This window comes from Coregonus lavaretus (genome assembly GCF_964263955.1).
Source record: "Coregonus lavaretus genome assembly, chromosome: 29".
NCBI lineage: Eukaryota > Metazoa > Chordata > Actinopteri > Salmoniformes > Salmonidae > Coregonus > Coregonus lavaretus.
Window position 1 is genome coordinate 27307282 of NC_140016.1, and position 14159 is coordinate 27321440.

The following is a 14159-nucleotide window of genomic DNA, read 5'->3' on the forward strand; positions in this document are numbered from 1 at the left end:
ATTTTGAACTTGAAATAGGCCTACACCTGCATTTAAGGTAATATCGAATATAAAATTAACCTATATACAAAAGTCTCTAAAAAAGGTAAAAACAAGTCCATCAATTCGTGTGTTCCTCCTTGTACCAACTCCCTCCCAAGCACTATAATTTCTGACTAGAGGAAAACATTCTCCATACTGATGGTCTCTCAAAGATTACCCTATCAGGTGCAAACCGCTGACAAGTTTCCACCCACCACCAACAGAACAACCTCACTGTGCCCAAATCCTTAGCCGCAGATACTCCACTGACAGGCATTACACCATCGCCCCTGCAACGAAGATCTGCCGCTGAGTTAGATTCAGGTTTCATATTTATAGCTACCTTCTGGATAACACTGACTTTTTATCAGAACGCGAGGTATTCTGCCTAACATTTTTTCAATTTTCCTATTCGATTTTATGCACTTTTGCCATTTTCCCACTGTGGAGTCGGAAGATTAAAAATGATCCATGCAATGTAGATATCACCCGCAGGTACGGACGGAACTGAAGTACCTCTGATCTTTGGAGCAGCACCTTTGGGAGGAAAGAGTGTGCGCGCAATGGATTTTTAAACAAGGGGAAATCTACTAAGCAATGGTTGCAAATTGAATATTTCCGCGCCTGGAAGATACCGCTGTCTAAACGGACCGTGAGAGCGGAGCTAGGAGATTTGGAGGCGGACAAGAAACAATACGCTACCTTTTCCCTCTGGATCATTTTCTTACAACAAGGAAGCACCTAATGTTGCGTTCAGTGACATTTTTGCACTCCAGTTATTTATCATTACACTGGGATTCAAAGACACCTCCGGGATTGTTTGCGTAAGGACGCTGGCGGGTCTATCATCAACTTCTCTCGGGGCTTTAAAACTGTGGAAACAGGTGTATTTCAGCAAGTCAAGATGTCTGTTGTGCCTTCGAGGTTCATATACCTGTAAGGATTCCATCTTTCTATTCCTTTCGTTTCTCAAAACACGTACATTCTTACCAATAGAAGTCGCTAAAAGCTACATAGTTGCTACGGTTGACATTCAGGTATGGCTATAGCCGTTTATATTTTATGTAATTGCTTGTGATTTACCCCCTCCTCCTTTTTCTCTCTCCAGGTGTTTACATTTTCTGGTCCTCTATTTCCAGCTCCAGGTAGGTTGATTTGATTGTTCTGATTTTGAACACTGTGTGTGTGTGTGTGATTTTGCAGCACCCATTCTGGATTTATTATGAACACGTACTCATACAATTGGATACTGTAACTATACACTATTTTAGCTTCTGGGCACTTGGCAACCTTTAACATACGGTGGTTAGACGCGCTGGTTATTTTTCTCAGATTTCAGTTACTTTAATTAGATAAGATTAACACAATTCCCTAATTAAAGATCGATGTTTATTGTTCATTAAATAAAAATACAAGCAAAGTAACTCTACCCTCGTTAAAATATTGTAGATTTTATGGTAAGGAAATAGGTTTGGAATGTAGAGGAAACTATCCTATTGCATCTCACTAATGAACGAGGCGTCCTCGAGTGCACCAGATAAGCCCACAGCTCACAATTGAGCCAGGCAACCATAATTGAGACAGAGAAAAAGCTGAGATGAAAATACATTTGAAGGACATTTAGATTTTGATCAATTTCAGCCTCGTGGATCTATTTTGTAATAATAGTATAAACTGCACTAACCGCGCATCTTTTACGCATGCGATTTATTTGTTAACTTGGTTGTCTATAGCAAACGTCAGTAAAAATCCACATTCTTCATTATTATGAAGTGTAACATGCTGCATGGAGATAGAATCAATTGCTTAACTGTTGTCTAGTATAAAAAAATAATGTATTTGCGTTTTGAGCATGAATGTATTGGTTATTTTTAGTTAAGTGTATTTGTCATTATGTATTTGGTGTAAATGAAATCAGAAACAAAGTGTAGTTTGGAAACCAGCATGTTATATTGTTAGATACAGTGAGAGGCAGCAGTTAGCCCAAGTCCTGCAATGCTTCCATGCCTCTTTTATTGGGGTTTGTTTTGTAGTCTAGTCAGTATCATATACCAGGGTTGATGCCAATCAAATCTCTCAGGGATTACAGAGAATTACTCGAATTTTCCCCTGTCTCCAATTTAATGCTTATTAAAAGTAATTAAAACAAGATTGCTGGCTATTTATACAGGGATAAGTAATTACATACAATGTGCCCAATCCCTTCCCCCTGATTGAGGTGATAAGATATCACCTAGTTTAAAATCTTAACATTTCCAGAGTTGCTTCAACAAGTAATCCTTTGCATTGAAGATGAGGATTAAGATTGTCAACAAACAACTCATGCCAAACAAATTATTAATGGAGAGGCCCAATCCATCCAATGATGCTGCAATAGATGAAGACATAGAGTACAATCCCTCATTCTACCTTTTGGACATCACGTCTCTGTCAGAGATGTTCTAAACAAATAGGTCAAGGGGTCATGATTATAAAACCTGGCATTACCATTTCATAATAAAGGGGACATCTTACAAAGACACCCCTCAGCAAGGAAAAAAGCTGGGGGTAAAAAAAAAAAAAAGAGGAGACAACTGGGTTACGTAAGGGTATGTGTTCTTGTTCCAAAGGAATTGGCAAAAACAACGCTATAGTGTCAACTGTCTGATATCTCCCCCAACCTAGACAGTAATTACAATACTATAGTTTTAATTGCTACCCATATCTGTGGTGAGATATACCAATATGCTTCTTGCTTTGCATGACTAATTGCTTCTGCAAATAAGAGGTTGGTCAGAAGGAAGTCTCATAGAGGCTTTCTTGAAGAAAATACACTTTAGATAGACCAATACAATTGTGTAGCACAACCTTGATGGCATGTAGACTGTTTTGTAGACCTGTGTGTGTGTTAAGCAGATGGTACGGTTTATTTGAGATGCAGGGGGCTAAGCTTCCCAGCAAAGATGTTGCCAGACTTTTAAAGTTTCAACCATACCCATTTTCGTCCCCTGTCTTTGAAGAGGGAGACGGCTCGCTAAAATGTTTTGTCGATTGCGTTTACCTCGGCCCTCTGCAGACGCTTGCCTTTGTTTCCTCCCATGTGAAATGCAACTGTCTACAAAACACACCTTTATGTTTGTTTAGAGATGGAGAGATTTGGTACAAATCCCAAAGCAGTAGTTATCCGAAAAGTATTTTTTATTGAATGCTGGCTTGGTGGTGAACTTTGGGGGGTAGTGTAATGGACAGACAATGTCATTCTAGGGTTGTGGAAGCTCTATTAAGATGCTCTATTGGATTTGGATGCTCTATGATCGTTTTGAATGGTCTTTTAGAGTTGTGGACGCTTTACTAGAGTTGTAGATGCTCTATTGGATGCTCTATTTTTTAGGAACGAAAGTAAGAGGTGTGTTATAATAACTTTCTTAATGTTCCTCCGCCTAAGCATTGACTAAATTCAAGGGAAGTGTGATAAAGAGATTTCAATAAGATTTTATTTATTGATTAAGATGCATCTTTGTTTTAGGCAAACAACTTTATTTTAGTGTTATACCATGGTATTGTTTAATATTTGTTTCTGATTGCTTGAAGGGCATTCTAGAGCGTGCATTATTTCCCTATAACTCACTGTATATTTGCACGGTAGAATTGAATGGCTATAGTTCATTGTTACATGTTCTATGTTTGAGCTGCTTTTGAAAGCAAAAGTCGAATTGAAAACATTATTGGCATTGTTGAATTCGATTTTCATAATAGCAAGCTAGGACTGATGGTTTGGTTAGCTAAACCAGCAAGTCTGTTTGTTTGGTTACCACGTCAACTACTGTTGCTATCTAGTAAACTTGCTAGCTACTTCAGTGGATGTTGAGCACATTTCTACCGGCAAATGAACACATTTCTACCGGCAAATGTGTTAAATTATAGCCATGGTATAAAAGGGATAATCAGCTTGGGGCTCTATGCGTTCTCTGGAAAGGAATGCAACTCAGTGGAAGGTCAGTTCCACTCCACTAGCGTGTCGTGGAACACAACTTCCACGTCATTCATTCATTTTCATAGAAAGCATAGCCCCTTGTTGATTATATGTTTTATTCATATACTTGCCATTGTTTTTAGACCATCCAAAAGTGACTGCTTCTTAGTTCCTTTAATATTTGCTGACACCTTGTCAGCCATGATGTAGCTTCAAACTACTGGGATTTGTATTCAGACCAGTGGTTTGTTTTACCCCTGTGTTAAAGATTTGTTCTACCATGAGCATATTTCCCCTCTCATTCACTAAATGTCATTAATTTGCTGAGGTTAAAACAACAAGGAGTTAGAGTATGTAATGTGTATATAATTAGCCACCTGAGAGAAGCCACATAAAAGGCTGTTACTATGTAATTACCACACGATACAGCTGGGGAACGGGATCTTGGCGCAAATCGAGATTCCAGGGGTTTCGAAAGTATACGTTATCCTTCCCATCCACATATGGGGTTGGGTGACAGGGCACACAGGCTGCGTTCATTTTCATGTGTTGTCAAAGTCCGTTTTTTTAGGCCCTGACTTGTAAGTGCGAAACAGACCTTTGCATTCAGGCTAACAGTGTGAAATATTTGAATGGGTGAATTTATGTTACAAGATGCTCCCTCCGAGTATGTTTTTGTGGTACAAGCTGCCTCTCGCCATCACATCCACATCTCCACTGTGATTTATGGGCCTTACTGGGCCCTAGGGCAGATATTTGTTTGATGATAGTGTAACAGTTCTGAATGCTTCAGGTGTATAATTGCTAGTGGCTTGCTTGTGGAAATGGAATACTGTTCTCAATATATCCCCGGGCGCATAGTATACAGCTACCTTAATACAAAGACATGCAATGATAATGAAGCATGTACCATGTTGTGATTTTGTTCTCGGTGAACTTCTACAGTATGTGCCCTTCGAATTTGTACAATGCCTCACAGTTTCATTACCTTGTAAACATGTCGTGAAGAAGATACGTGTCAGTTTTAATGTGCAAACTGAACTTAAAATGTCAGCTTACAACATCCAAGGTGTTACCTCAGTTGCTGGCCATTAAGCAGAGCTTCATGACAGAGGCCCTAGTAAAAGCTGGTCTATGACCACCTGTGTCATGTCTTTCTCCTCCAGGAATCTCAACAGAGCTCAGCCGATTTCAGGATCTATATCGAGAACCACACGCGGAACCCGGACGACCTGAGCCGGAAGCAGATCCGTATCTACCAGCTGTACAGCCACACCACGGGCAAGCACGTCCAGATCCTGGGCAAGAAGGTCAACGCCAACGGAGACGATGGGGGCAAGTACGGTACGGGAGAATTCCTGTGCACTTCACTTACAGACGCTTCAGCCAGTTCCCCTCATCAATGGTCTTTATTGTGGGAATTATCTCATGTGAACCAGGATTCGTTCGACCTATTTTGGACCGCTACTGGTCAGAGTTGGGTTTACATTTTTAATGAGTGAACTTTGACCCTAACTCAGCTACTAACTGATTGCTTGGTTAAGCCATTAAGATGATGAATAGTGTGGGAATTTGAGGCTATGAGCGTGTCCGGCCACTGATAAAGCACGTCCGGCCACAGATAAAGCACATCTAGAGATACTGTATATATTGAGTCTCAGCTGTGTTCCTTACACTGTTCTGGTCAGTGATCATATTGAGGTGGAAATACAGCTATCTGATTGTTGTCATGGAAAGTAATTCTGTGTGATGCCTGGCATAGTTCTTTTCAACTCTACGAAGAGTTTATCAGTTGCTATATTCACTACTTGTCACTGTGGACATGGCCCATTTTCTATTAAAAGTTGGGCTGTGGTCTAGACGCGTTTGTATGGGAGTGCTTGCCTGTTTGCGCTCACATGTATGAGTCGCCAACAAGCACCGTCGGTCGACTGTGTTCAGTCACAGATGCACTGAGGCGAGGTTTCCTCTCGTTGCTTGTTAGAGCTTGAGTGGAAGCAGATTCAATGTTTCCCATGAGGAATTGCCAACCCTGCCCCCTCCCCTCAGCCCCAGTACCTGGCACCTGTGAACTCCCTGACACTGATTTAACAGGAGGCTCGGGAAGACACTCTTCTCTACTCTCTGCACTAATCCTCACTCAGTCATAACAGCAACCTCACAATGGAGGGTCAGAAAGCACGGCTAAGAAATGGAGCCTCTGCTACTACAAGGTCAGCTACCCCACATATGCACGCGGATAAGAGGGTTATAATTCTCCCCAGGCAGCAGTGCTTGCCTTCAAGAAAAGTGGGCTATAGAATGTGTCACACGCAATCCCACATAATTGATGTCACCATTTGTCCGATAGCATCTTATATATCTAAATGCATAGTCACATTTGTAAAAATCCATGTGAAACAGGCAAAAGTAGTTTTTTTAAAAGGCAGTTGTTGCACCTGTAGTTTCCAGTTGCAATTGAAGTCTCCAGTGGTACTTGCACAAGTCCACCCTCGGCACATTCGTTTGCGATTCAGCACTGAGAATGCTGTGGGGTTTCTAAAGCTTGGCCGCAGTGAGCGACACTACACTTAAACCCTCTTCAATCTGGGATATCACGGTACAGCTTGCTTTTTTCCATTGTAGTATGGAAGAGGGGAAGCTAAGTGGAGACTTGTGGCCATCTCTGTCCCAGCTCCTCCAACTCCTCTCAGGAGCTCCATTCTGTTTCTCAAACCAGACCTCCTGTTCTTTCAGAGAAGTCTCACCACAGTAATTCTATCCTCTTTGCTCCCTGGTGGAAAGAGAGGGATGTCTTCTTCCTCTCTCTCTCTCAATGTCAGTTCTCAGACGAGTTTCCCACTCCCCTTCAAGATTGTTTTAAGGGTCTATTTTGGAGACCCCCCCCCCCCCACCTGCCTCTGTTCCCTTGAGTGCCACTGAATAGGCCAGTGTGTTAAACAAATGGATCATCTTTAACTTTTTGATTGAGTGAGCACAGACTAAAGACAACCTGAAACCTAATCCTGAGGGAGCGTAACCGCTCCAAAATGTTTGGCAGATCTCTTGCCCGCGAGGAGCGAACAGAAACAAAGGTGACCCCACAGGGGTTAAGGTTGTGACAGAGCAAAAGAAGCCGCCGGTGTGCTTGTTTAGAATGGATCATTTCAAATGTTTATTTGTTATCCTGTGGAGATCATACAGTCAATTATAGAGTATATTTAATGAACAAATAGTCATTTTCTGTTTAAAATGGACTGTATCAACTTAATGAATGTACTGTAAGTGGTTGAACATATTCATCAAGTAAATGCGTTTCTCCTTCACCTTCTAGCTCTTCTTGTTGTTGAGACAGAAACCTTTGGGAGCCATATTCGAATAAAAGGGAAGGAGAGTGAGTATTACATCTGTATGAACAAGAATGGCAAAATAGTTGGAAAGGTAAGCATTTTCTTAGTTGTTACTCTCTTGCTAGAGAATGGGGCAAATCTAACTCAATTAAATAAAATTAGGCTCTTAATTTTTTGCCTAGTGCCAATAACAGATTCTTTGAGTGACTCCAGTGGATGAAGACATTACTATAACTAACATTAGAAAAATGACTTTTACCTGAAAAGTTTGTTTAGATGTGTGCCAAAGTTCCTCTTAAAGGGAAATCTGCAGTTCCTACATCCATTTTTGGACTTATAAATTAATTATATGTACCCATTGATTCTTGAAGAATATAACTTATAAATGCGTCATGAGCTTAGTTCAACTGTTGAACCCCATTAGGAACTAAAATATACGCTTGTTTTACTCCAATGTTTGTAAACAAAGTAAATGTAAACAGACACTGTATAGCCTCAAAACACAGTTAAAACTATAATTTTGTTATTATGGATGTTCAACCCTTGCATCCATAGCTCTGTCTATGAATTTAAGAGTGGTTACATTTCTCCATCCCCATTCCTCAGCTTTTTACCGAAACCGTGGCAGGGAAACCCATTGTTATTGTTTCAACTGCGGATTTCCCCTTTAAGGATATTTTAGCAAGACTAAGACATCCATTGCTGCGCAAAAATAAAACATAGATATGTATTTAAAAAATTGAGTTTATTTCCAAAACGCTATATCCACAAATATTTCACATTTGTGTTTTTTCATCAGAAATAATAGCTTATGGGTACCTTCATCTGTGTGTAAAATATTACTATTCTCAGATTTTTTATTAATAGACTTTTTTTTTTTTTTTTTGCAAAACCCCTATATATCCATTGTTTAGCTGGAATGGAATGTTTGTGTCCTGTATATTTGACTGTGATATGTGGTTGTCTCACCTAGCTATCTTAAGATGAATGCACTTACTGCAAGTTGTTCTGGATAAGAGCATCTTGTAAATTACTAAAATGTCAAATGTAAATGTTTTACATAGAGATCTCATATTACTGTATTTATTTATTTAACATTTCAATGTTGATGTCCCAAATGTAACATTTGTACAGTTCTTTATTAGAAATGTAGTTATTCGTTACATTTAACTTTGTTAAACCTAGCAGCACTATTTAATTCTCAGAGCCTGGCAGATATATAGCATTTAGAAGCAGAAAAAACATGATTATTTGTCTCTCTGTAATGAATCCATCAAGTGATAGATTTTAAACAAATACATGTCTGTCATTGAACATCCCCGTGCCATGATTAGGTAGTAAAAATATATATGTATATCTCTTTCATCATTTCTTTCAAACAATAAAAGCTAATTAACCGACATTTCTGAAAATGGATATATAGCGTTTTGGAATGAAACTCTTCATATGTTCAATTGCCGAACATACAAGCCAGGATGGAGAGTGCTTACTCAGTGCGCCCCTGACAAAAATCTTTTGATAACTCTCTGGCACCCTGTTACGTAACCTGTGCTTTCCTTTTGACACTCCACCAGTCAATTATAGACTGCAATCATCACAATGGTTTAATACAGTTAACAGGCTAATGGCCTCAAAGGACCATTGCCATTGCAATTATACCTCTTGTTCACCAGGTGGTGCCATGTAAAATAGCAGGATGTACACTCCCCTCCGTATTCATTTGGACAGTGAAGCTAACATTAAATTTGGCTCTATACTTCAGCATTTCGGATTCAAGATCAAATGTTTCATATAAGGCGACAGTACATAATGTCACCTTTTATTTGAGGGTGTTTTTATACATATGTAGTCCCCCCCATTTGACTTTTCTTTTGTAAGTATTTGGACAAATTAACGTATAGTGTATTAAAGTACCGTAATTTTCGGACTATAAGCCACGCCTTTTTTCCCATTTTTCGACCCTGCGGTGCGGCTAATCTATGGATTTTTACAGCTAACGGCCACTAGAAGACCTAAATCTATGGATTTTACAGGTTACAGTCCACCAACTTTACACTCTATGGGCTCTATGACCGGTCCGCGCCCCCCACCTTTAAGCGGCGGGCTCCAGCAGGAAAAGCTGGAGGCCGGAAAAGAGTGAGATAGGTAGCGCGCAAAGTAAAAGTGGAACCGAGAGTGGTACGAGAGACAGAACGAGAGCAAGACAGACAGACATTACGAGAGCGAGACAGTTTGTCTCTTTCCCGACAATCCCCTCTGTGCACGAACCCTTACATATGGTAATTAAACATGAAAACACCTGTGGCTTATAGTCCAGTGCGGCTTATATATGTACACATCATTCAATATCATTCAATTTAGCTGCTGCGGCTTATACTCCGGTGCGCCTTATAGTGCGGAAAATACGGTAGTCAACTTTTTATTATTTGGTCCCATATTCCTAGCACACAATGACTACATCAAGCTTGTGACCCTACAAACTTGTTGGATACATTTGCCGTTTTTGGATGTATTTTGGATTATGTTTTGGCTAATAGGAACTGAATCGTGAAAAATGTATTGTGTCATTTTGTAGTCACTTTTATTGTAAAGAAGAATATAAGATGTTTCTGAACACTTCTACATTAATGTGGATGCTACCATGATTATGGATAATCCTTAATTAATCCTGAATAATGATGTGTGAGAAAGTTAGAGGAACAAAGATCATACCCCCCAAAAATGCTAACCTCTCACCATTACCAATAACAGGGGAGGTTAGCATGTTTTGGGAGGTATTATGTTTGTTCCTTCACCATCCAAATACAGCTTAACTGTCCAAATACATAAGTATGGGAGTGTATATCACAAAAATGTATAATTCTTTTTAAATACACAGATATCTTAAAACTGACAAATGCAAGGTGTGAAATGTCTAGTAAAGTTTCTGTGTCCTTACAAGAGCCATCCCAGAAACACAATTTAAAAAGGAATGAATAACAACTTTATGCAACTGTAGTAGTTCCATCACTTTCTGGCTTATATGAGATACATAAATGTTTCTTTGGCAGTAGATAAAAAAGGTTTCCTTGATGGTCTGCCATTATGGAAGGCGGAAGTAATTTATTTCACAGTGTTGGAAACCAGGTGCTAAGTGTCTAAAACCATGTTGTTTTCCTTGCAGCGCAATGGTAGGAACCAGGAGTGCGTCTTCGTGGAAGAATTCTTGGAGAACAACTACACAGCTCTCGTGTCGGCCAAGTACAAAGGGTGGTACCTAGGCTTCAACAGGAAGGGGAGGCCCAAAAAAGGATCGCGGACCACACAAACTCAACAGGAAGTGCATTTCATGAAACGCCATCCAAAGGGCAAGGTGGACCCACTGGAAGAGTTCCGTTTCACTACAGTAACTAAGCGGACACGAAGGGCGCGTCGCTTAAAACAGAACCCCAAAACTAACTGATGGGCCGATGGACAGCACACACAAAGTTTTCCAAGGACATCTCAAGCTTCTTGCCTTAAAACCCCTTAAAGACTTCTGTCAAAAGAACGAGAACAAAAAAGAACAAACATTCAAAGATGTTTTATTTTTATATTTCAGGAACATTGAACATCTCCCAAATGTTGGATGTTTCTGGGTTATTATAATTATTATAATGTGTCTTATTTTATTTATACTGGATAAACTAAGGATGACAAAGGACCCTTATCGCTCATCTTCTGCTCCTTAGAATTGCAAACTGAAGGCATCTATCTGACAATGAGGGTGGAAGCATGAGTTTATAAGTGTTATAAAAAGCAAGCGCTAGATTTTATTGGAATACCGGTCAGTTTTGTTTGTGTTACCCCCGACAACATGGATCCCGTATTTCCACTGGAATCAGACGCCATGGAGACGAAACAGAAAGAGGTGACAATGGCAGGTGACACAGTCTACCTAGATAACTGCGTAGCTTTGAGTGCAATATTTGACAGTGGCCATTTTCTCTCCCCCAACTCTACCAGAAGGTATCAACTCTCATCGTGTTGATACCTTCTGCCTGAATCGTGGCCTACTCTGGATGGAATGCGCTGAACACGCTGTGTACAGTGTGATTTCCTTGAAAAAAATTTGTGCAACCTATGATTCAGCTGAACACAACATGCTTTGACTAGCAAGGCATCAGACAGGGTTGTAGTTTTGTTTAACCTGAGTTGATGTGGCTCAGAAGTTAACTGAGACAGAAACACTGACACTATTACAATGGGAAATGTAATATCACACCTTTTGCCTTACTTGTCGTACTGTGGTAGAAAGTTGAAAAAAGCCTAATGAATACTGGACAGCTTCTCAAACATTGATATAGGTCAGAATCATTTTTGACACAGAGCAAGCTATCTGTTGTTATTACCATCTGCATCCACCAATTTTGCCCTGCTTTTCATAGGCCTACAACCAAAAGGTGGCTGGTATTACTGGTTGTTCATGGTGCACCCAAGCACCCATGTTCAAAGAGACATCCCAAAAACTGTTAATCTTTAACATTGTGTTCAGTCAAGCCAGTTATAATGTCAAGAGCACTGAACTGTTCAAATGTGTACTAAGACAGGTATAGATTTATCCTAACCAGCCACGATCTCTGTATTGTAAGACCTAACTCTCAAACCCTGAAAACCATACAACCAGAAATATGCTTAGTTTGGATTCGGGAAACAGACTAGAGCTGGCAAACAGAGGAGTTGTGATCCCTACAGAACATTGTAGATCATTACTATTGATGACAAAGTTCAGCCTCTATTCCTGGGTAGAGCTGTAGTAGCCTATATATTTGTCTACCACCTGACAGGTTTTGTATGAGATGCTACTAACAACATGACACATTTATGTTTTTTGTTTTTTTAAATGTATGCAAAAAACAATTTTATGACTATTATAAGATATTTATTGCCTTTCTTTGTAAATACAATGTGATGAATTTATTTGGCCTCTGTTAATAAAATGAGGACTATATTTAAAAATGGTTTTTCTATGTGTTTACTTCGCTTTGTATTGTAGTTGAGGGGCAAATGCATGCCTTTTCTCTCCAAGACACTGGGATTATATGAGTTCACTGGTAGCTACTATAACATTTCCCCCTTTAGACTATTGCAGGTATCACTTGGTCAGAAATGGAGTACATTCCCTTCTCTACATACTGCCAAGGTATGCATTTTCGTATACTATACAAACCTAAAAGTGTGAAGACTGCTTTTAACAGCAGTAGATTTCTAGGTTGAGAAATGTTGCATTGCGTATTCATTGTAAGAGCTATTCTAAGGATTGGAAATGTGTTGTAAAGGCTGACAAGTTTACTATAACCTAACCATGAACTTTGATAGTACATTAGCTGTGTCTGTGCCAAGACAACATCCAACAGAACTTAGATGTTAGTAGTTACTCACTGGGCAGTGGCACAGATCAGTTCAATGTCTAGTTTTGATTTACATTTGGTTGAGTTGTCAACTAACATGAATTCAACGTGAAATCAACCACACATTTCACCATGTCATTGGATTTAGGTTAAAAGTTGGTTGAAAAAAGATGAAATTCTCTTACGTTGATTACTTTTTGCAAATCCAATCAGTTTTCCATGTTGATTCAACGTCAACACATTGACATTTTGGGGTGAAATGAAGTGGAAACAACATTGAGACAACCAGTTTTTGCCGAGTGGGTAACTCTCATCACCTCTTTAATATTTGGATAGAGTTTATGTTTTAGGAACACTGTATGTATATGCACTGTGTACAAGTGCTAAATCGTATTGGGACTGTAAGGCAATTTTGTGTACAAGGAGCAAAAGTAATTTGAATTTGGTCCACTTGATACAAATATCATTTTTTATTAATCTAACGTCTGGGTTTAGATGTGGGCTTGCATAACCTTTCACATTATGCAAATGTATATAATTACTGGGATGTCCTAAACTTCCATGGGATGTTATGCGGACATCAAAATCAAGGCCGGAAACCAGGCTGAAAGGAGTTAGTTTTATGTCTCCTAAGAACTTTGTCATAATCCAAAATATGGAAATATGGAGAGATATTTTGTGTAGCGAGTGTTCCAATTGACACCTTACTGGCACAACTACAGTATATCAAGAAAGAGGATATTTTGCCATGAGGTTGAAAGACAAGGAATGTTGAGAGAATAGCAGAGAACTCTGCTGTGAACTTTCTGTTATTCTGAAGTTTCACAGAAGTATTTTATTAGAAATACTATAACTGAACCTTGTGCTACTCTATTACAAATGATGCCACTTTTATATAAATGTTGTGAGCTTTCTTTTGGCAAAAGCGTTTGAGACATTTCTCCCCCTAAAAAACAGGGTGAAGGAATGTGGAATAGCATGTCTTATAATGTTGTGCGCTGGAATGGTGTTTACAGTAACCGTCAGACTGAAAGATGGCAGTTTTGAGGAAAAAACGTATTTTGTTTAACTTCCTACTGATGTTATCAGACACACAGCAGTCTGCTTAGCCACCTAGCTACACCAGATGAAGACGCTATTCCGTCATTGGATTTAGAGGTCGCATACATGTCTCATACTCTGTCTGCTTTTAAAAGTATTATTTTACGTGGCATGAAGTTTCTCCATTAACACCATGTCTAGGCAGAAGATCTCATTACTCAAACCAGAACTCAAAGAAACTAGTATTCCATTCATTTGAGTATGGTTTTTAGGGATGCTCAGTCATGCATTGCAGTGTCTCATGGCCAATTCTTTTCATGTACGATACTCGTACAATACTCGTACAATTTAATTATGGAATCCCCTAACAGGTTCATACAGACCAGGGTGGGAAATTTGTCAATTTAGTTTATCCGAATACAGATATTGTGCCTGTGCACTCCTGAG

The 14159-nt window shown here is 39.4% G+C and overlaps 1 protein-coding gene across 2 annotated transcripts; it reads left to right on the forward strand.

Annotated features, from left to right (window-relative positions):
• Positions 1–281: 281 nt before the first annotated feature.
• Positions 282–12274, forward strand: LOC311104792 (fibroblast growth factor 18-like). 2 transcript variants are annotated; one of them, XM_084146710.1, is made up of 5 exons: positions 282–957; positions 1130–1166; positions 5140–5308; positions 7287–7393; positions 10466–12274. In XM_084146710.1, the coding sequence occupies exons 1-5, from the start codon at positions 926–928 to the stop codon at positions 10742–10744; spliced, it is 624 nt and encodes a 207-aa protein (XP_084002836.1). In that variant the 5' UTR covers positions 282–925; the 3' UTR covers positions 10745–12274. The 2 variants fall into 2 exon arrangements, with proteins under 2 accessions (XP_084002836.1, XP_084002835.1); XM_084146709.1 differs by having other exon boundaries at positions 821–957; positions 5140–5317.
• Positions 12275–14159: the final 1885 nt, after the last annotated feature.